This window comes from Schistocerca cancellata, chromosome 1 (genome assembly GCF_023864275.1).
Source record: "Schistocerca cancellata isolate TAMUIC-IGC-003103 chromosome 1, iqSchCanc2.1, whole genome shotgun sequence".
Classification (NCBI taxonomy): Eukaryota; Metazoa; Arthropoda; class Insecta; order Orthoptera; family Acrididae; genus Schistocerca; species Schistocerca cancellata.
Window position 1 is genome coordinate 843626326 of NC_064626.1, and position 23447 is coordinate 843649772.

Here is a 23447-nt window from a genome sequence, read left to right on the forward strand (position 1 = left end):
CTGCTCTTTAAACTGCTACCCTTCATTAATTTGTCGTCCACTATCTATCTCCTCAGTGTGGCCTTGTCAGTGGGTAATCCTACCCAGATGCGTGGATAACGTCATGACTCCACATCCTGTGAAGTCCTTGATTAGTAACTAACAAATACGGAGCTGAGAGTAGATCTTTTGAGATGGTCACAACATTGGTGTGGGTGTGGAGGGGCTCCACCCCCCCCCCCCCCCCCCAAAAAAAAAAAAAAAAAAAAAAAAAAAAAAAAAAAAAAAAAAAAAAAAAAACTGCTCCACCTATTTTAATCTTGTGATGGTTGGTTTACACATTATTTTCAGCAACAAGCTGCCATGTTTGTTAGGGACATTATGAGTTTATTTTATTATGCTGCTCCAGAAACTATTAATCCACATGATGATAGCGATGTCATGAAATGCTATTTTATGCCCAATTTACAGAGTACTCAGCCATAAGCTCATGGGCATATAACCACTTAATGTAGCTGAAAGCACAAGGAGGATTGATTAAGTCAATACAAAGTCTCTACTAACTATGCTGCTGGTACTCTCGTCCTAACTCGTGTATGTATAATTACACTAGTTGTCTGTTCTTATTCCCTTCATACTACAGCCTTCTACCCAATGAGCCATATCCTTGCGGAAAACCCAGACCACGGTTCTGTCCTACATATGATCTCAGCACTTCCTTTTTCAGCTGTCAGTGCCATTTCTTACTCCATCAAAGGCTGAAGAACTTGGAAATATGTGACATCATTTGCTAACTTTGCCGTAATAATTGCACGGAACGAAGCATTATGTAGCTGTAACCGTGAAAAAACTAACCACCCAAATGAATATCTACTTCTAAACTATGGTCAGTGACCGTGTAGACCACCTATTTGTGGGGCATGGTGTCAACATTAGTGGTTGTCTTCAGTGACTGCTTTATAACCTGTGTCATCTGGATTCTACTCTCCTGCTCCCATGTCACCTCACACTCCCCTTGTTACTTTGTCACTACAGTCTACTCATTTATTGTAATCTTTCCACATCTCTTTCTCTTGCACTTTATCCTTCATTTTTCTCTCCTCACAAAATTTCTCAAAACAGTCCCTTAACTTGCAACTCCATTGCAACTCCTAGCCTAACTCATTCTTACCTAACCCTATCTTGTCACCTTCCTTTCTCTCCTTACCTGATCCTCACCATACAGCCCAGCAGATAGGTGTGATGCAAATGATGATAAAAAGTAGCAAATTATCACTAGCATACAAGAGGAGAGACAATGTGCATGAAATAACATACGAGCACACATATTGTGGGAGACAAATGTTGTAGCATAATAAAGAATATGAATCACTGGTCATACATTTAAAGCAACTGTCTACTAAGTGATAGATAGAAAAAGAGTCAAATTAGTAAGTGTTGATGACACTAAAATCAAAGGCTTGAGATGAGAGAAAGAATAAAAGACTAAGAAACAAACAAATGAGGAGGCTTGCCTGAATTTGAGGCAGTTTTTGTTTTCTTCTGTGATTTTTGTCTTTGGAGAGAAAATTACTTTATGCACACAGTACTGTGTCTTGTCATGTGCCTGTCTACACATATTCATAGTGTTTATTTTTTCCTTTCTCAATACAGTTACATTTCAGTAAAAGTTTCAAGATTTACTGTATTTTGAAAACCTGTTTCTGAAACACACAACAGAAAATTATGTAAATGAAATATCAAGTGGACAATGACCATTTTACATTAAACATTTAATATTTCAGGTGTTGGCACAGAAGTTATATGAAAAGGATCCTTCAAAACTTGGACAGTGGGATGGTGAGCGTGGACTACTCTTTCTTCCAAATTCTCACAGTCAACTTAGTGGAGGAGAAACATCTTCAGATGAAGGAGAACCTCTTATTGGATACCAGAGCCCACACTATCCAGAAGCTACACCATCAGCACCTGCTGTTTCTAATGTTAACCATGAGCTGATTAATGTGTCCACAAACCAACAACACCGTTCAAAAAATGATCAGTTATTTACCAGACATGCTAAAGTCAACTCTCAAATCAGCTATAATAATGTTTCAGTAGCAAATGTTGTAGAAACAAAGTATGATGATCTGGCACCTAGCTTGTATTCAAGAAGTCATATTAATAAGACTGGAAAAGAAAGATCTATACAGTCCAGAGCACAATTAAATGTTCACACAGCAGAAGTATCTAAAGAATATTTTAAAATAGTAGAAAGTTGTCAGAACAATTCATTGCATATGGGTAATTCTGTTCACCATGCAGAAAAAACAAGTATGGAATTACAGCAGAAGGAACCGTTTAGACAAATGAGGAACAGTTGTGCACAGATTGCATCATTTGATATCAGACCAGAACAGCAAAATGAGAAAGAAAAGAGTGTGTGTAGGACTTTCAGTGAAATAGTCAGTAAAGAGGCAGGTGTTGCAGATGCTACCTCAAAGAGTGATAATGATGTAAGTTGATGTACTCTTTCATTAGAAGAAATATCACATATTTTCAAATAGTTCTATGTATTTGTTTTAATTCATTTGTTAGTCTTCTATAAAATTTGATTTGAAGTTTTCATTAAATTCAATAAAATTCTTTGCTTTTAATTGATTTACTCAAATGATGGCATAAGTCCAAACAAATGTAAGGGTAGTTAAAAAAGCCTACATTCAGTTAACACTGTAAGTAGCATATAATAATAGAAACTGTTTTTCAATGTGTTTCAATATAAACATTCAGACATTGGCTGATTGGCCATAAAAAATTATGTTGGTAAATATTTGCAATGGTTGTTTACTGTATGTGTCCTACACAAAGGACGGTGTAGTACATCTGAATGCACGTGTCATACATATAATTCAAATGTTTGAACTAAAACAATTGGTATAAGATTGTTTCATGAGAATAAAATTCCATATTATAATAAAACATACAAGCCACTTCAAGTACAGGCTATGACTGAAGAGCAGTTTATGTGAAAAGTATCCAGTGGATGGTGCTGTTACAAAAACCTTGACTGTGATTATGTGTTTTACTATTATGTAATTTTTAATATTGTGACTTACTACTCTACCAGTTTTGTTAGTTGCAGCATTTTAATTATACATGGGACATCTGCATTCAGAAGTGCTAGGCTAAGTGACGTGCTTCATGTAAAACATATATAACAGACCAATATGGCAATATTTGCCACTGCAGCATTTTGGTGACCAAAAAGCCAATGAATGTACACTTGAAAATGGCCTTACTGCGTAATTGCGAAACCGTAGGAAAATAAACATTCAGATATATGGCAAAGGCCTCTCAAAGAATCTCAAAATTCTTGTAATCACATATCATTGCATATTTTGTTATTAAAAGCAAAATATTAGTGGAGTCTAAAATTTTTAACTGAAATCAGTACTGTGGCATAAGGTCATTTCATAAGAATCCATCTGATATGCCACAAAACTGGAGACATCATACTTTTAACAAAAACTTAGAGCTATGACTTGTTAGCTGTTACCTCCATAAATAATTTTAAATCCTTGGAATCTGTCGTCACAAATGTCATATACCACATACTGTTAAGCGTAAACCTAGGAACTTACTAACTATTGAAATTTTGTATCATAATGTGAAAGTAGTTAATTCCCAGTGAATAAATTACATTTGTGTCATTGAAAAACATGTAAGTTTTTAGATGTTTGATATCGATTCCTTTCATTTGCAGTCGTTAATAATTTTTTCCCACAGTTGTGCAACCCTACCTGCATTTACTTGAGCTATTCTATTGATCGGCCATTGTTTCAGCTTCTTGAAAGTGGGAGGAATGGAAACACAAATATATTGTTTTTTGCAAATCTCCAGAAAGAAAAATATAACTGCATTAGGCCAAGTGACTGCAGTTGTCAAACTATTGCTCTGCCAAAGCTAATGAAAATGGAAAATGGAAGATAGGTACGCAGTAAAACTGAAGTGGTGATGTTGTCGGGCACAATTATTTGATGGCTGAAATATTTCATATCTTCCTGTAACAATAGTTTTCCAGGCATATCTTAAAAAATGACACCATTTGCTGCCACATAAACAAAAACAGGAAAAAAATGTGTAGGTTTTGGAAGATGAAAACATTCGTGTTTAGTTAGTTATATGCATATTATGTATTCCCTGTCTTATCTAGTGCAGATTGAATGTATTACAAAATAAGAACTAGATCAGGCACTTCACTACAGTCTCCATTTTCTCTCTGGTTCAGTATATTTGAGGTAAGAGATGGTGTTTTGCTCTTCTCAGTGTCTGAAATTGTTGCAAACCAGCCAGCCAGCAGCTAAGCCTGTCTTCACAGAATGAAATTTAGTTTACTTTTTCTCACTGTTTATAAATGTAAATGTCTTATGCCTGCATTCCTGGAAGCTTACAAAACATCACTGCTTATACTGGTACAATCTACGACTCGTTTTCAGTGTCACATATATCTTACTGCAATAAAATAATTTTGATAAGCATCGATAGTATATGCTTGAAGTGAAACAATCTAATGCTTCACTAGTAAATCTAGTGGCAACAGTTCTGAGCAATTTGAAAGTATTAGTTCCACTTCTCGCAGTAGACAAACAGTACTTATCATCTTAGTACATGAAATAACTGTTACTGATTGTTTGTTTGTAATGTGGCAGTGGTTGTAGGATTGAGCTTGGAGTTATTTGATTAGGGTTTTACTGTCAAATATACAGTCTGGAGCACCTGAAATGAACTACAGAGGACACTGAAAACATTGGTAGGCATCCTGATATGTAATCATTTAAAATTCACCTACAATTCGCAGACAGTGGTGAGCTGAGCCCAAGCTGCACGTGTTATGCTCAGTGGCATCCCAGGTGTGTTCAGTAGAATTGTGCTCAGGAGATGTGTGGGAGCCACACAAGCCCCATCTTATCGGTAGAGTGTTCCTCAGGTAGTTCTGAAACAATATGGGTGTGCTGATATAATGAATTTTCCTGCTGATGGAACAAGATGCCTGTTGGGGTACTGTTAGTGAACAAATGGGTGGTAATGATCCAACAGGTCCACGTTTCATTCATTCTTCTGGAAGAGATGAGTGCAGGCATATACAGACACAGTGTCACAATGTGTGAGTATCCCCGACACGAGAATACCTCCTCTAGTTAGTCTGACCTGTGCCTTGTTGGCAAGCAAGATGCCTTGCCTCAAGTGCTTTTAGACAAATATGTAGTACCATGACTCATGACAAAAAGATGGTTCTGCTGGCATGGTTGTTCACAATTGATTTGGTATGTTATTTTCTGCACTGTGGTCTGTTTATCCACTGTTGAATCTGCAATAGTTAAGTGACCCACGTCATCTTCATATTTATGGATCTATGCATCCCTCGGATTGTAGCCACATCAGCTGGTTTGTAATCTTCTTTTCATTGGTTTCAATCTGCTATTTCAAGCAAAAAATTTGTTGAACACAGTGACCATTAAGCATCTAAAATTTCCTTTGTCAAAAAGAAGGTTTCACAGGACCTGACTGACATAAAATTGATTTCAAATGTATGTTGCAGCAGATATGAAGTACTAGTACTGTAGTGCTTATTCTAGTTTGTTGTAGTAACAAGGACGGATAGCAGCAGCTGTGGAGAACAATGGAGTCAGCATTTGTAAAAGAGTATAGATGTAATAGTGTAAACAAAACTCAGGAGACAAAAGCATGTGAGAGTGAAGGAATAAAGGATTGTGTCAGTTAGATAGTTTCATCCTGATAGATGTATTGGGTTGTAATTCTTATAAATGATTGTATCGTCAATATTAAAAAATTTCAAGCATCAGCATGTTACTGCCCATTGCAGTTGACTGTGGCAGGCAGTTTTCCTTGCATCAAAGACTCACAGTGTTACAATGGTATCGAAAAGGTTCAGAGTCTTTCAGAGTGCGATATCTCTTGGTAGAGCACACGATTTATCTGTGATCGTGTGTGCTGATATTGCACGTCTTCACTTTCTGCACTTGACTCTCACACTGATGGCCAATGCAAAACTGGAGGACATCAGTCATGTGACATGCCCCACTATTAAACTTACTTTGGCAATGGGCCCAATCTGTGTGCAAAACAGCATTGTATCTCTAATTCAGTTGCTCATAAGTGTAATGCACTGTTGATCACTTGGGTTAATTTAGCCTAAACTGCAGCAGCCAGTGACTGACTGACAGGTGACACTAGAAGTCTGCTTTCACTTCTTTCAGTTTAAAACTTGTATAGAGAATGCTGTTAGTGATGCATAGTAATTAGAATGGCTTGTCAATGATTGTTGTGTTCACTAATTTGTGATGATCCGTTGCTGCTTATGTGATTGAGGAATTAACAATGTTGTTTTTTTTTTCCTACAGGGACTAATAAACCAAACCATTTTCTTGTGTAAAATGTGCAAGAAAACATTTTCCAACAAGAATGACCTACAGGTTCACAACTTCATCAGTCATGAATCCAACCATAATTCTCAAAGATGTAGCCCTCTCACCATGACAACAGTGAATGAGAACTTGTCAAGAACATCACCTGCAAGCAGTTTGAGGAACTGTAATGTGTTGTTCAGTGCTACAGGTGATAGTAATTTGTCAGATGGGTCAGGGAATGTGCTTGGTACTGAACAGATGGGAACCACCTGTGTTGACACAAATGAACAAAGTACTCTGATTTCTCATAATAGTGATTCTTTTGGAACATCTAATCCATTGGCAACTATTTATAATACCCAAGGACAATTTTTAAAACTGTGCAAAACAGGAGATGGTGAAAATCGCAGCATGCCGAAGGACTACAACTCGCTGAATATACGTAGATTAGATGAAAACCGGACAGTGTTAACTCCACATAATGTTAGAGGTTCATCAGTAAAAGAATCGTGTTCAGATTCGTATAGTGGTAGTAATTTGAAAGAAAGTGAGAGTTATGGGCTCAAAACGTCTACCACAAACAGAGGCGAAGCAAGTTCTGAAGTGAGAAATGAGAGTGGAGAAGTTAATGTGAGGTGGACAGAAAGTAGAACTATCTATGAACATTTAAAAGTTACACAAGATAATTGTGGTATCCAGTGCCAAAATAATGAAACTTCCGTGGACTGTGGATATAATTTCAGTGAAAGTGCCATAAGCAGTTCTTGTGTGATGCAAAAAGACAAAGTGGACAGTAAAAGCAGACTGCTTAGTAGTGAAACTGTTGAAAGTAGTGTAAGTGCTAACAATGTTGATAAGACACTGTGCTGTGATCTATGTGGAAAATTACATTCATCCAGGGAGTCTTTGCAGAAGGTAAGTTCTGATTTTTATATGCAGCCATTAATTGAGTGAATATTACATTACATACAGGCTGAGGATAGGCACTGTTTTCATTGTTCCTTTTCTATATGTCTCATGACACACTAAAAAATGTTGAAAATACAGTAGAATCTCTCTAATCTGTCCCCCACATGTTACAAAAAAGTTGGATTGTCAGGGGAACACTTTATTGACCTGTAACATCACAATACAGTTCAGTACAACTTTAATTTTAACTGGAATACTTCTGAAATATTGTTCCATGTTTAAACAGTAAAAAACCTCATAGCACCCAGATCCTGTCTAGTTGACCTTTTCAACCTACCATGTCCTTCAAAACCTCCTACCAGCACTCCACAAAATCCAGAAATGAAACAATCCCAGAACACTGTTGTTAACTTCTCCACCAAAATCATTTCCACAGAAGTTTCAGTCCTTTCCAAAGGCCACACATTCAGCCCTGCTCCCAGGTTTAACCATGTTGGACTTGTGAAAGACCTACTCTCCTTCTCCTTCTCCCTACCGTGGAAACACTTCTTTGCCACCTCCAACCAAAGCCAGTACAATCCTTACATTCAACCCTGTCTGTCCCAGTTCATACCACCATCTAACTGCGACTCTCCCACACTCCTGTGTAACCATCCCCTGGTCACCTTCTAGGAATTATAACTTCCAACCTGTTTGCACCATCCTTTCCTAGTTCCCTCTGTAAGAACAACAGCATTTCATCAGAAGAAAGGACTGCCCTACACTACCTAAAAATGGATCTGGACCGGATCATCCTCTCAGCAGACAAAGGTTCCACCACTGTTGCGATTAAATGGAGTAACTATGTGGTGGAGGGCCTCTGCCAGCCATCAGACACCTCCACCTGCAAGCTCCATCCCAGAAATTCAACATGACCTCCAATCCCTGCTGAAATTCTTAGGCCTTTCCCAAAACCTCTCCCCTGAATCCACCTCCCTGCCCATCCCAACAACAGCCTGCACACCCACCTTCTACATGCTCCCCAAAATCCACAAACCTAACAATCCTAGTCACCCCATTGTCGCTGGTTACAGTGCCCCCACTGAAAGAATCTCGGCCCCTGTCGACCAACTGTCCAAAGCCAAGCCTCCCGCATTACAGATACCAACCACTTCCTGCACTGGCTCTCCACCGTCCCCACACCCTTACCTCCCAGTCCCGTACACACCACTGTCGATGCAATTCCTCATGCCCATGGCTTTGCTGTCATTGAACACTACCTCTCCCAACACTCTGCAGATTGCAAATCGACCACTTCATTCATTGTACACCTAACCAACTACATCCTAACCCATAACTACTTAACCTATGGAGGGAAGGTATACATTTGTATTCGTGGCACAGCCATGGGCACCCTCATGACACCCTGATAGGCCAACCTCTTCATGGGCCACCTAGAGAAAATGTTCCTAGCTTCCCAAAATCCCAAACCTCTGGTCTGGTTCAGGTTTCTTAATGATATCTTTATAATCTGGACCCAAGGCAAGACACCTTACCTCATTCCACAGCATTCCCAACACCTTCTCTCCCATCCACTTCACGTGGTCCTCCTCCACCCATTGTGCCGCCTTCCTGGATCTCGATGTCATCCTCTCATATGGCTCCATCCACACCTCAGACCACATTGAATCCATCAATCACCAACAGTACCTGCACTTTGACAGCTGCCATCCTTTCCACACTAAAAAATCCCTCCCATACAGCCAGGCCACCCATGGCAGATGCATCTGCAGTGAAGAGATCTCCCTTACTCAGTATGCTGAAGGCCTCACAATGACCTTCGCAGGCACACAATACCCTCCAGACCTAATATGCAAACAGATCTCCCATGCCATATCCCGACACACACCTGATCCTCACATCCATCCCAAGAACCAACCAGAAAGAAGTGCACCCCTTTTCACCCGGTAACAACCAGGACTAGAATGACTGACCCATGTCTTTCGTCAGGCCTTTGATTATCTATCATCATGCCCGGAAATGAGGGACATCCTATTAGAGATACTTCATCCCCTCCCAGAGTGGTGTTCCACCGCCCACCCAACCTCCACAAAATCCTAGTCCATCCCTACGCCACTCCCACACCCAGTCCCCCGTCACAGGGATCATGCTCTTGTGGAAGACCCAAATGCAAGACCTGTCATATCCACCCACCCAGCACCTCCTACTCCAGTCAAGTCACAGGCTTATTCTATCCCATCAGAGGCCGAGCCACCTGTGAGAGCAGCCAGGTTATACACCAACTCTGCTGCAACCAGTCCACAGTGTTTTACGTTGGTATGACAACCAACCAGCTGTCAACCAGAATGAATGGCCACCGTCTATCTGTTGTGGAAAACAAGGTGGACCACCCAGTGGCACAACGTGCAGCAGAGCGTAACATGCAAGATTTCAGTGGTGTGCGCTGCCATCTCGTGCCCTAGTGTGTGAAATGTGTGTGCAGCCGTCTGCTACCTGCCCCCTCTACCTGCACTCCTGTCTGGTCCACGGACAGCTCACCTCTCTCCCATGAGCCACTAGACGCTTTCCGCAAACCCTCCCTGCCTCTTGTCTCTCTCCATCCGGTACAGCACCCTACTGTGCACCAACGCCTCACTCCAATGCACCCACCATGGGCCAGGAAAGAAATGGATGAGCGTATGGCTTCAGTGGCCGGGAGTTCCCAGTCGAGAAGTTCCGCCGCCAAGTGCAGGTCTTATTGAGTGTGATGCCACATTGGGCGAACTGCGCGTCAACAGTGAGGATGAAATGGTGATGAGGTCAGCACAACACCCAGTCCCTGAGGGTAGAAAATCTTCCCCAGCTGGGAATCGAACCCTGGCCCCCATGCGTGTCAGTCCAATGCGCTGACCATTCAGCCAATGAGGCGGATACCAGGAAAGAGCTGGCAGTCAACTGAGCACAATGTAGGGAGACAGGCATATGTGTGTGTGTGTGTGTGTGGGGGGGGGGGGGGTCATGCTTGTTTTGTTTCTCCTTCAGCCTGAGAAAGGAATTTCGTTCTGAAAGCTAGCAAAGCAAAGCTCTGTACCTTTTGTTTCTCTATTGATGACAAAGCACTTCTGCCTTTTGTAGGGTTATCTCCTTAATTCCTAAATAATTCTTTATTCTCAACCAGAACTTTTTGTTTATTATGAAACAAAAAGAAAACATAGACACACTAAAATATCTTACATGAAAGTATAATGTACAGCAGTACCTGAACTGTAAAATATGTATGTATCATAAGGTAAGGTTTTGTTACTGTGCGTGAAAGTTTGACAATTGTGCATACATTATTACTGGACTGACAAACAATTGATATGCAGTTGACTGATTAAAACATGAGAAGTCACATGGAGAGAAAAAGAAATATTCTGTTCGTAAGCAGACAACCTTCATTTCACCACATTGTTCTTCCGTTTCCCATTTCACAAAATGTCTATTGTTATAAGACATAGAACTTTGTTCGATTTATTAAAGTGCTATGTCAAATGCATTTTTAGCATCAGTATGTGATATCTAAGCTGTAGGTTCATTGTGTTAGTTATCGTTGTCATCTTCATTTCATCTGTTCTTAGAGTTATCTATGATTTGATTGTCAGTTAATTCTTCTTCCATTATGCTGTCAGTGTCAGCTGTGTTGATACTCTCATTCATGTCACAGGACTCTAGTAAAGTTTGCAAAGCCTTTAAAATCACTGGAGTGTCTGCTTCTTGGCTTTCTTCACTTGTTGCATGGCTGTTCACCAGGATTTTTCAAGCATTGGTGCAGTCATTTCTTGCCAAGTTTCCAGATTACCTCTTTTTATATTTATTGAGTTCATCACTTGAAACAAGCTGCTGTCTTCTTGTGTCTTCTCTAAAATTTACCCAATATATTTTCAAAGACATTGCCTCTTTAGCTACCCCTGGTCCGTGGGTTGAATTAGAGATGTTACGTTGGCAGGAATAAATAAAGCTTTTATTTCACCTGTATCGAGTTTTATCTTCACATGTATGATGGATTACATGTTGTATTGTTGCATATCAGTATGACACACTCAGGGAGGGGTTCTTCTTCTTCTTCTTCTTCTTCTTCTTCTCCTCCTCTCTCTCTCTCTCTCTCTCTCTCTCTCTCTCTCTCTCTCTCTCTCTCTCTTTTAAATGCAGGGATGAACTGATCATAAAATCACTCCTTAAAGAGGCTGGATTCCATCCATGTTGACTTTTGGTCACAATAACGTACGGGTTGTGATACCATTTTAATGTTTTTGAATGCCCCTCCCCCCTTTCCAGTCACAAACAACAGCATCTTGTGACTGCTATTAGCATTACTACAGTCAGCAATAGTTCTTCTGTCTTTGGCAAGTTTTCCACGTGTTACAGAGTAATTTTGTGCAGCATGAGTTCTTGTAGGAAGCATCTGTAGTTCAAGCTAGATTTATCAGTATTTTGCACTTGGTCAGGTATCAGTTTAAGCTCTTTAACTAAGTTTTCAAATTTTGGAACAAAACAAGATATTTGCTGTTAATTGAGTGGGTCGAAAAATGTTTTTATTAGGTTTCTAAATGAAGTTTCAGCATGCTAATTTTCTAATGGAGTGTATAGGGCAGTATTCTCACTGAATGAGTTCATATTTTTTTCTGTACATAGTCAGTTAATCCACATACTGTATTTTAAAATATTGCTTTAGTTGTGCTCCTGCATTAAGTGAATTGTAACAGACAATGTGATCCAAGCAAAACAGAGCAAAGTCTAAGTAGATTAATGGGACTTTAATTTCTTCTCAGAATCTTTCGAAAGAAAAGTATTTTCTGTACATTATTTTTGTAGGTTGTGCAGGTAGTTTGGGGATAATTTGTACATAAATCACATAACATTTATAAAACTCGACAGTTAATCACTAAAAAGTGTTGTCATTACAGCTGGTACTGCAGAAAAACTGGTCATGCAGCTCTCTCTCTGTCTATGAAGCACAGTTTTTGTGAATGATTTACTTTTGAATAAGTGGTTCCATAATACTGTTCCTTAACTTGATAGCAACAACAGGACAACATCTTATGTGTTGGGTAACTTCATAATATTTTGTTTAGTTTGCCCCACATGTTTTGGCTTTAAAGCAACCATCAGATTTGCTACACCAATGACACAAGAGAATGCATGACCATAAACTGAATTAATTAATGGCTGTGTGCTCTTTGCGTCTCTGCTTTCAGATCTGATAATGCACATAAAGCCAAAACCAGTTATCTGTGGAAACAAAATGAAATGTGACAAAGACAATTCCAAGTTCCAAAGTCACCTCCTTTTATTTTATTAGTCACCAGTTTAATGAGAAAATCAGTTTCAGGATTTCTGGTTCAAATGACAAAAGGCTGAGATATTTTTATATCATTCCTTTGTAGCTAATTCATACTGTTAGCCTAATTTATGGTGCTAATGTAGCAAAATCCCTTAGATTAATTAGAAATAATCTTCGACACAAGTGTAAGATCTTCTTATACATGGTCATATGTAACATTTCATCTAAATGATAGTTGTCCAGTTTAAACAGTGATAAGTGTGTAAGAATTAAAAATAACAGCTCTGATGTGGAATTGCAGGAATTAAATAAGTATTTGTATGATGGTGTTAACAGTAGCTGATGAATTCATGACAGAGCAGTTTTTTAAACAGTTTATGGGTTACAATGACTAAGATAGTTACTTATTTGTGATCAATTTTGTTGTAGATATTAAATAATTAAAGAAAATGTTGTTGTGAAAATAAGAATTATATTTTCTTTTACAGCATATTTTATCTCATACACAGATACGACCATTTGTGTGTGAATTCTGTGATGCGGGATTTACATCACAGCATCTTCTTAATGGTCATTTAGAGATGCACAAAAAAGCAACAGCGCACCTATAAGAAAAAGCAGTAATGTGATAGAGTAAAAAGAGAATGTATACAAGGCACTGGAAAGGAATTTCCAGTTTTTCAAAGAGCTTTATTTTATACTAAAACCAGTTTACAGCATCTAACACATTATATGATAGCTGTCTTCAAAATTTTATGTATGTTACTGTTTTTTAAAAATTTATGCATTTCAAGTTCACAGCAGTAAATTAAATGTGTATAATGTTTCTGCGAAGTCAAAAACTTTGAGTAGACAGATAATTTGTTTATATGTACAGCAAAAGAGGAAAAATCAGTGTTCATTACCTTGTGATCAGATGCAACAGAAAATTAATTTATTGTAGATATTATCTTGTATTTTACAAACATTGTTCCTAACACAACAGAATGAAAAAAATGAAGTGTATATCAACTTTTTCTGTATGTGTACTGCCAGACAGCTAGATAACTGGTAGCCTTCTTTACCACATAAAGTACAACATTCATATGTGAAATTTGGGGCCACTATTTGTCATTATTAGTTGTTAATCGGATGTAATTATTTATAATTGTGTATTGAAAACAAACATATTGCACTATCATCTTCCCATTTTCATGATAAATCAGATTGTGTATGTCAAAGAGGAATGGGAGACCTGAACAATAATGAAAGAAAACATTTCACTAGGTGAAACAACAACTGAAGTTTAGAGCCCCATGAGGAAATTAATATTTCCTGCTGAAGGGGGTCAAGGTATAAAGGTGAACTCAAAGGATCAGTCCATAAGTGTGAAGTTATGGGTAGGGTGTTGTTCACTGTAATGCCTCCAAATCCATTTCTTTTACCATAAAATTTCCATTGCCACAATCTTTCGTTTATTTAGATTTATAGACTGTAACATCAGGATTCAGTTTGTTCATGTGCACTGCTGTCAATACAAGTATTGTTACATCTGCAACTGTAAGTCAAGCAAACGTCTCTGTTTGTGCCAACATGGCTGGGAAATAGAGTGAGTTTATGGAAGATTCATCTTAAAATCATTTTTGTGGTATGAACCATCAGCAGTGTTATATTTATCTTTTTTACTCTTTCTTTGTCCTATTCTCCCCCCCCCCCCCATATCTCTCTCTCTCTCTCTCTCTCTCTCTCTCTCTCTCTCTCTCTCTCTCTCTCTCTCTCTGCGCGTGTGCGCTCGCCCCCTCCGCCCCCTCGTGTGTGTCCACTACCTACCATGACCTGTTTAAATTATCTTATTAATTGGCTTTTCTATTCACTTTAACATCAAAAATGGCTTGATTCTTCAAGTTTCATTACTTTTGTTGCCCAGTATTTAGTAAATGGGGTTGTTTCAATCATTCTTGTTGGTGATAGGCATATTTTAAACTTCCATGTTCGAAGGTAAACAGAGCCTGTAAACAAGAATAGGTAAAAAGTAACTCTGAAGAGTAAAATTTAGAAACTTGCTTCTGCTTTCAAAAATACTTGTCTGTGTAACAATATGTAAACAAATTGGCATTAGTAAACAGGTAGTGTTTTACTTCTTCATATGCTTCTGCATTGCTTTCATGGTCTGTCAAGAGTATTTTTCTATCTCCTGATTATTGAGTGGCAGTACACAGTGATGTGTGAAAGCTTGGCAAAAATAAAAACTGGCAAATTTAATAAGCAAAATATTGAAAGATACTGTTTACTTTCATATTAATGAAAGCTGAACACGAGGGACAAAAGCATAAAGTGTGCCAGTGGCCGCAGTTCGTAACTAAGAGTTGCTCAGAACTCTGTCAAGTGAGAGCCAGGTGCAAAGGGAACCAATTAAATGTAGTAGTATTACATCTCTTATCATTTCAAAATATACAATTATTTCGCTCTCTTCCACATCTTTCAGATATTTGTAATTAAAGAATCTGTAGCAGATATTAACTTTGTTTACCAAACCACATGCCTTCAAATTTAGAGACACGACTACTTTATCCATTTAATTCAGATTTTAAGTGAGCGGTGTGTATATTGTAAAAGTGAATTGGAAGTGCTTGGTCTTAAAGTATGGCAATATTTAACTCTGCTCTGACGTAGAAAACACTGTAACACAATTGTAAGCTGAAGAGGATGCACACTGGATGGCTCTCCATAGAGGTTTCGAAGTTAAGCATAGTTAAAACGTGCTCACATCTCATTTGTTAGGATAGTAAAAACATTTGTCCCCCAAAAATAGATGTTCTATTGCGTGGTGTATCACTGCTAAGACTTAGTGTAAGAAAGAAATGGAAATAAGTTTCCACAGGCTGGTTGGATGACTTTTATTCGTGGGTAGTCTGTAGCTTTCACATACATTGTTTTTCTGCTGCTGATAAATTGCATAATATTGTGTATGCTCTAAGTGAAGAGTTCACTTGTGCTGCACTAAACATTACTCTACTGCTTTGTGTTGTCATAGCAGATACTTCAGTTTCTGTTCTGGAAGAGATTCTTCACAAAGTTGCAGGAAAATTACCAGTATCTCGTAGCTAACCACACTTGGCTAATGCTTTCCTGTTGGGCAATTGTAACATGATCACTACAGTGATTATATGTATGATATATTATTTGCCCACCATATCATATTTTAGTACAGATGCTAAAGACTTCATTGTCTTGTGCTTGAACAAGCCTAATAACTTCTTTTGGCTGTAATGTGTTCTTCCACTCCAAGTTTAGATGCTACAAATAAGGCAGTGATCATCTTACATTGATATTTTTAGTGATCTTAGTCAACAAAGGACTATCATTTTCGTAAAGTCTTTAGTATCTACCATTACGTGCAGAAAAGGCAAGTTACTGTCATATTGGTATTTTTTAGCCAGTTGTTTTTGCACTTCGGTATATTGTCTGTGATTGAACGCTATAACACTGTGCACCAATCAACTGTAAAACTCAGTATTTTGTTAGTTTTTAGAAACTTCTAAAAATCTAAAACACTGACTTTAGAACTTGCTGTTTCCTATCTTGCTGAAACAAAATGAAATACTACACTGTATTTTGGCAACAAGTTTACAGTTCCGTTGCTGATGTTTTATGTATCAGAACTAGGAATACCAAAAGTTAATTTGATAATATGATAAGTTTCATAGTGTTCTTAAGGCAGCATGAATTTTGGGGCATATCATGCTGCATTTTTCTTGTAACTTTCTTCTTTGTTAGACACTAATAATTTTATTACAGTTCAGGCATACAAATAGGGAAAAACATCATTTCGAATAGCATAACTTCATCTGTCACTACAATTACTTAATGTGCTCTATAGCAAGACAAAAAGTCATTCATTTAAAATTCAAGTTATTAATGTTGTGAACTTGCTGTGGTAAGTTTGCTTGATTTAACACCCAGCCTTCAGTTTTATGCCTATTTCTTTTAATTATGGACTGAGCTTACTTCCTGTGGTTCCAGGTGGTTGTTAAGTACCTTAATGAACAATGAGTACAACTGTAATTTGGATGTCCCACGAATTCATAAGTAAAATGAATTTGTACCACATTTACATTGAATTTTACCCACTTTGTGTATAATTGTTTGTACTAAATATGACAAATGTATGTATAATTTTTGTATAAATAATTATTCTGTATATAAAACATATTCAAGTGAATACCATAAGGAAGTTGTTGTGTAATTTATAACTTATATAGATATATAAATATTTTGTGCATATGTAACAAAAGAAAATGTGTTACACTGGTATTGCCAAATGAAATGCTCAGATGAAACTTTTTGAGGACTGGTAGTTGAATAGGTAACCTCAATCCATGATCCCCTTCCCCATATTATACTAGCTACCAAAACTGCATTTAAAAGGCTGAAACTTGCTTCACTGGGTTTGTTTGTTTGAAAATATTGGTATTCAGTATTAACTTTGATATATGTATTCTCCTGTTAAATGTTGACATAGCCAGGCAAATTTGCAGTTTATAGACCTATATGTTTGTTGCAGAACTGCGGGGCAGTAACTGCCATCATTTTAAATTAAATGTTATGTGCTGAAAAGCAAATTATTCTTAACTACAAATTTTGTGTACAAATATTCCAGTAATGGTGCTCAGTACCACAAGACAGTTATTATATTGTGTGATATTCTAATGACTTTAGCAGGTTCTTAACCCTTCGTGAAAAAAGCGGACTACAGTGTGACATTTGAATGTTTTGTGAGGAGAATGTTTGAAAGACGTAATAACTGTGACAGCTTGTGTGAATAAATCTGAAAGTGTCTTTGTAAATGAGGTTCGTTGTCTTGAAGTCGGCTTCCTCAATCCTGTTGTGAGTAACAGAGTCCTGTGACATATGGAATGCAGGAACTGCTTCCACAGTTAATCACTAACAGAGGTTTCTACCCATGTACAGCTGTGCAGTTCGTCCTTTAGTGTTGAACACAGCTATCTTTTATACAACCAAATCTGCAGATATGCAGTTTCAATAAATATTAATATGAACCTAGTAATTACTTTTATTTTATTTCAGCCTATGTTCTTGGCGTATATCATAAAAAGGCTATCAGCCTGGCAGCAATCAATTAAATTGCAGTTATCCATAAGAGAATGGAACAATTCTTATTTATAACTGAATACAAACAGTGAAGTAGCTATCAGTGCATCATATAGAATTATGACTTGTATGAAGCATGTAGTTGTCAATTCATAAAACTAATCTTACAAGCAGTGTTACTATTGTTCTTTATCATACTTAAAAATGAAATACTTAAGTGACTGTCAGTATCAGGTTGTTCCAGCAAAAGTAGCAGCACACAACATTCCAAGCACTTGTTAATCTCAAAAGTTGCATAAACAACATTATCGTGTAGAGCTCACTCAAACTAACATGGCATCAGTGCAGAAACATGTTTTTTCAGGAGTGCTGAACTGCTATATCATGTTGTTGCTCACTTGACTGTCACCAGCCAATCTGCACACTTACTGTTCTCGTTGCTTTCCCTTTGCTACATAACATGGCGCTGCAGTCCTCATGCATTATAGGTGGGGAGGGGGGGGGGGGGGGAAGTTCTTCCTAAGCAGACATTTGAAAATGGCATCAGTTCTGAATACATAATGTTTTCATTAAGTCATAATTAATTATTTTCTTCCAAATAATTATCAACAGTTTTAAATGACTTTTAAGTCTTGTTTTTGATATATTAAAAAAATCTGGCTCGAGGGAAGACTAGGGTCAAACTGAAACAGTTGTCCCCTCTCCTACTGCACTGTCTGCATGAGCACAGCCATGTTATTTTGTGTGCATGCTACTGGCTTTAGGAGACAGGAATATGACAGTTAACATACTATTTTAAATTAAAGTATGACTAAAATTGTGTAAAACTGGGCCTATTTTCTAAGGTGTAATCTCACGAGGCGTCTTCCCTTTTAATGGCTAAAATGGGTTGCACTCAGTGGTTCCCATTGCATGTGTTCGGTTTGGCAGGACAATTGAAGCATACAGTAACTTAACTACTTCTGCCACAGAATCACTGATGTGGTCTCATGTTCTGTCACACACTTGGAAAGGGTTTGATAATTTGGCAAACAGTTTTCATTGGCTATAAACCAAGTGCTTAGTACTGTGGTCTGTTGTTATTACTCGTGTTCATGTTAGAGGCAGCATCCCAATCAACCAGTGAATTGAGTTTTGAGATTTGTAATTCATTGTCACCTGCACCAATCCTCCCAAGTTTTCCAGACGTGCTATAGAATACTCTAAACAAGCTTGCAGCCTCCTAACTTGACAACTAATGGGGTAGAATCAAGAAGCAATTCCACTAGTTGAATTTTGGTTAATCACAGTGCAAAACAGTAGTGATAACCAAACTTACCTCTTCTCTCTAAGTAATTTAATTTGTTATAGGTTCACATGTATACTTATGTAATTGTTGTATCAGCCCTCAGTATTTCCTTGTGGTTGGGTACTGCTCCTGCAGAGTTCGTATGTGAGTTCCTCTTTCAGCAGGCAAACCAAATTTCTTACACCATGACTGATGGTTCTCCAACTGTATTAATAGGAAAAGCACCTTGTATTTTTTGTCACTCTACACCACCACTCCTGTACTTTTGTTTCGCTATGAAGTTTGGGTGTGGGTGTGATAAATGAGTAAATAAAGTGCCGAATGGTTATTCAGCATTTATTAACCAAGTATTAAAAGATTCTGGGAGTGAAAATTATGTAACTTCATGCAACAAAAGTAGTTCCATAAACTATGTAAGTTAACATTGAACTTTACATTAAATACAGTGGTAGCCACCTTCACCCCTTGGCCATGAACGTTGCTGTGCAACTTATAGGAAGTGAAATACATATGGCCCTTGCTGAATGGCCACTAAAATATTACACACAGTAGAGTCTGCTAATCTGAAAGGTATGCCACATTAAAATCTGGCCAAGATATAAGCTTGCATTCCCACTCCCTACGATTCTTTAAGGCATTTAATATACACAATACAAGTGTCTGGGCTAAGGTATACACAAACAAATCCTTATAATGAAAGAAATTGACATTTTATGTTGATGAGTAAGTATGCAATTGACGCATCTGCGAACTGTGATACTCACCATTTGACGAACAGTGCTGAGTTGCATGGAGCATGTATGCCAGTGACAGAGCACAGCTATCTCGACATACTGGTGAACTACACAGTTCCAGAGATTCATCCTAACATCATTTTCCAACAGGATGGTGCCCACCCACCACCTTCCCACTACCAAGGGGATGTTACCACATTCTCTGTGAGATGTTTTCTCAGCATTGGAATGGGAGGGGAGTCCCATTGCCCAGCCTCTTTGGTCTCCTGATGTGACTCTCCTGAACTTCAGTTCTGTGGGGGTTTACCAAGGACATAATTTACAGGACAAGGGTTTGAGATCTGGTAGATTTGAGACAGTGAATCTAAACCACAGTCTGTCATGCATAAGAACAGGTGGTGAGAAGTGGAGGACCATTTGGTATCTGTCAAGCTACGAACAGTGTGCAATGTTGTACAAGTAAACTTATAAACCATAATATACTGAAATACAAATAAATGTCTCTGTATACCTCTAGCCCAGACACTTCGTATTTTAATAAGTCACTACCAGTTTGTAGGTAAAACTTAAACAGCCATGACATTGAACAAGCTGAAAATACACTTAATAAAATGACTAAAATGAGGAGCATTACATAAACTTTCAAACCCCAAGACAACCATACATATTCAGTTAATTAACAACAACAAATTTCTTAAAATAAGTACTTAAACTAACTGCTATAAAGAGGTATACCAAGACTCTCTGTCAATTACTGTGATCCAAAATTTTAAGTTCAACCCAAGTCACCCATGTTAGCTCTTGCCCAGTATGTGCCACCTTATAAATGAGCAATTCACAACACCCACAGTGATAACTAGTTCTGTCGTACAGCTGATGCCAGAGCATCATTAGATGTGTTTGTAATGACTGTAACCAGTCTGGAGTGTCGCCACCTATGAGCACCATTGTAAGCCCCTTGTACAAAGAAGACCAAGAGTATGGAAACAAATCGTGGGCCATGCAGACAAATCGAAGATCAAGAGCTGAGAAGAGGGGATGCACCAGAAAAACGGTCTACAATTAAGAAGTCATATGAAGAGAACAGTTGGAATGTACTAATAGCATTCCATATGTGATTTAGTGGAGTCCAAATGCCTAAAACATATCCACTAGGGGAATAGATGTGCCAAGGTTAACATAAAGAAGTGTGGTTTCAAACATCCACAAACAGCATGCCATGCTGAATTCCAGGGCAGATGAAAAGAAATGGCATTTGTTAGGTACGAACCATGGACCTTGCTGTTGGTGGGGAGGCTTGTGTGCCTCAGCGATACAGATAGCCGTACCGTAGGTACAACCACAACGGAGGGGTATCTGTTGAGAGGCCAGATAAACGTGTGGTTCCTGAAGAGGGGCAGCAGCCTTTTCAGTAGTGGCAAGGGCAACAGTCTGGATGATTGACTGATCTGGCCTTGTAACAATAACCAAAACGGCCTTGCTGTGCTGGTGCTGTGAACGGCTGAAAGCAAGGGGAAACTACGGCCGTAATTTTTCCCGAGGGCATGCAGCTTTACTGTATGATTAAATGATGATGGCGTCCTCTTGGGTAAAATATTCCGGAGGTAAAATAGTCTCCCATTTGCATCTCCGGGTGGGGACTACTCAGGAGGATGTCGTTATCAGGAGAAAGAAAACTGGCGTTCTACAGATCGGAGCGTGGAGTGTCAAATCCCTTAATTGGGCAGGTAGGTTAGAAAATTTAAAAAGGGAAATGGATAGGTTAAAGTTAGATATAGTGGGAATTAATGAAGTTTGGTGGCAGGAGGAACAAGACTTCTGGTCAGATGACTACAGGGTTATAAACACAAAGGCAAATAGGGGTTATGCAGGAGTAGGTTTAATAATGAATAGGAAAATAGGAATGCGGGTAAGCTACTACAAACAGCATAGTGAACGCATTATTGTGGCCAAGATAGATACGAAGCCCACACCTACTACAGTAGTACAAGTTTATATGCCAACTAGCTCTGCAGATGACGAAGAAATTGAAGAAATGTATGATGAAATAAAAGAAATTATTCAGATAGTGAAGGGAGACAAAAATTTAATAGTCATGGGTGACTGGAATTCGAGTGTAGGAAAAGGGAGAGAAGGAAACGTAGTAGGTGAATATGGATTGGGGCTAAGAAATGAAAGAGGAAGCCGCATGGTAGAATTTTGCACAGAGCACAACTTAATCATAGCTAACACTTGGTTTAAGAATCATGATAGAAGGTTGTATACATGGAAGAACCCTGGAGATACTAAAAGGTATCAGATAGATTATATAATGGTAAGACAGAGATTCAGGAACCAGTTTTTAAACTGTAAGACATTTCCAAGGGCAGATGTGGACTGACCACAATCTATTGGTTATGACCTGTAGATTAAAACTGAAGAAACTGCAAAAAGGTGGGAATTTAAGGAGGTGGAACCTGGATAAACTGAAAGAACCAGAGGTTGTACAGAGTTTCAGGGAGAGCATAAGGGAACAATTGACAGGAATGGGGGAAAGAAGTACAGTAGAAGAAGAATGGGTAGCTTTGAGGGATGAAGTACGGAAGGCAGCAGAGGATCAAGTAGGTAAAAAGACAAGGGCTAGCAGAAATCCTTGGGTAACAGAAGAAATATTGAATTTAATTGATGAAAGGAGAAAATATAAAAATGCAGTAAATGAAGCAGCATGCAAAAAGGAACACAAACGTCTCAAAAATGAGATCGACAGGAAGTGCAAAATGGCTAAGCAGGCATGGCTAGAGGACAAATGTAAGGATGTAGAAGCTTATCTCACTAGGGGGTAAGATAGATACTGCCTACAGGAAAATTAAAGAGACCTTTGGAGATAAGAGAACCACTTGTATGAACATCAAGAGCTCAGATGGAAACCCAGTTCTAAGCAAAGAAGGGAAAGCAGAAAGGTGGAAGGAGTATATAGAGGGTCTATACAAGGGCGATGTACTTGAGGACAATATTGTGGAAATGGAAGAGGATGTAGATGAAGATGAAATGGGACATACGGTACTGCGTGAAGAGTTTGACAGAGGACTGAAAGACCTGAGTCGAAACAAGGCCCCGGGAGTAGACAACATTCCATTGGAACTACTGATAGCCTTGGGAGAGCCAGTCCTGACAAAACTCTACCATCTGGTGAGCAAGATGTATGAAACAGGGGAAATACCCTCAGACTTCAAGAAGAATATAATAATTCCAATCCCAAAGAAAGCAGGCGTTGACAGATGTGAAAATTACCGAACTAACAGTTTAATAAGTCACGGCTGCAAAATACTAACACGAATTCTTTACAGACGAATGGAAAAACTAGTAGAAACCGACCTCGGGGAAGATCAGTTTGGATTCAGTAGAAATACTGGAACACTTGAGGCAATACTGACCTGACGACTTATCTTAGAAGAAAGATTAAGGAAAGGCAAACCTACGTTTTTAGCATTTGTAGACTTAGAGAAAGCTTTTGACAATGTTGACTGGAATACTCTCTTTCAAATTCTAAAGGTGGCAGGGGTAAAATACAGGGAGCGAAAGGCTATTTACAATTTGTACAGAAACCAGATGGCAGTTATAAGAGTCGAGGGGGCATGAAAGGGAAGCAGCGGTTGGGAAGGAAGTGAGACGGGGTTGTAGCCTGTCTCCAATGTTATTCAATCTGTATATTGAGCAAGCAGTAAAGGAAACAAAAGAAAAATTCGGAGTACGTATTA

General features: G+C 38.5%; 1 protein-coding gene across 1 annotated transcript in view; it reads left to right on the forward strand.

Annotated features, from left to right (window-relative positions):
- Nucleotides 1-17640, forward strand: part of LOC126107283 (uncharacterized) — a 92627-nt gene extending 74987 nt beyond the window's left edge. Inside the window, exons 16-18 of the mRNA XM_049913339.1 lie at nt 1764-2474; nt 6381-7301; nt 13086-17640. Coding sequence (XP_049769296.1) covers nt 1764-2474; nt 6381-7301; nt 13086-13208 — 1755 coding nt within the window. The 3' untranslated portion in view covers nt 13209-17640. The remainder of the gene's footprint in view (nt 1-1763; nt 2475-6380; nt 7302-13085) is intronic.
- Nucleotides 17641-23447: the final 5807 nt, after the last annotated feature.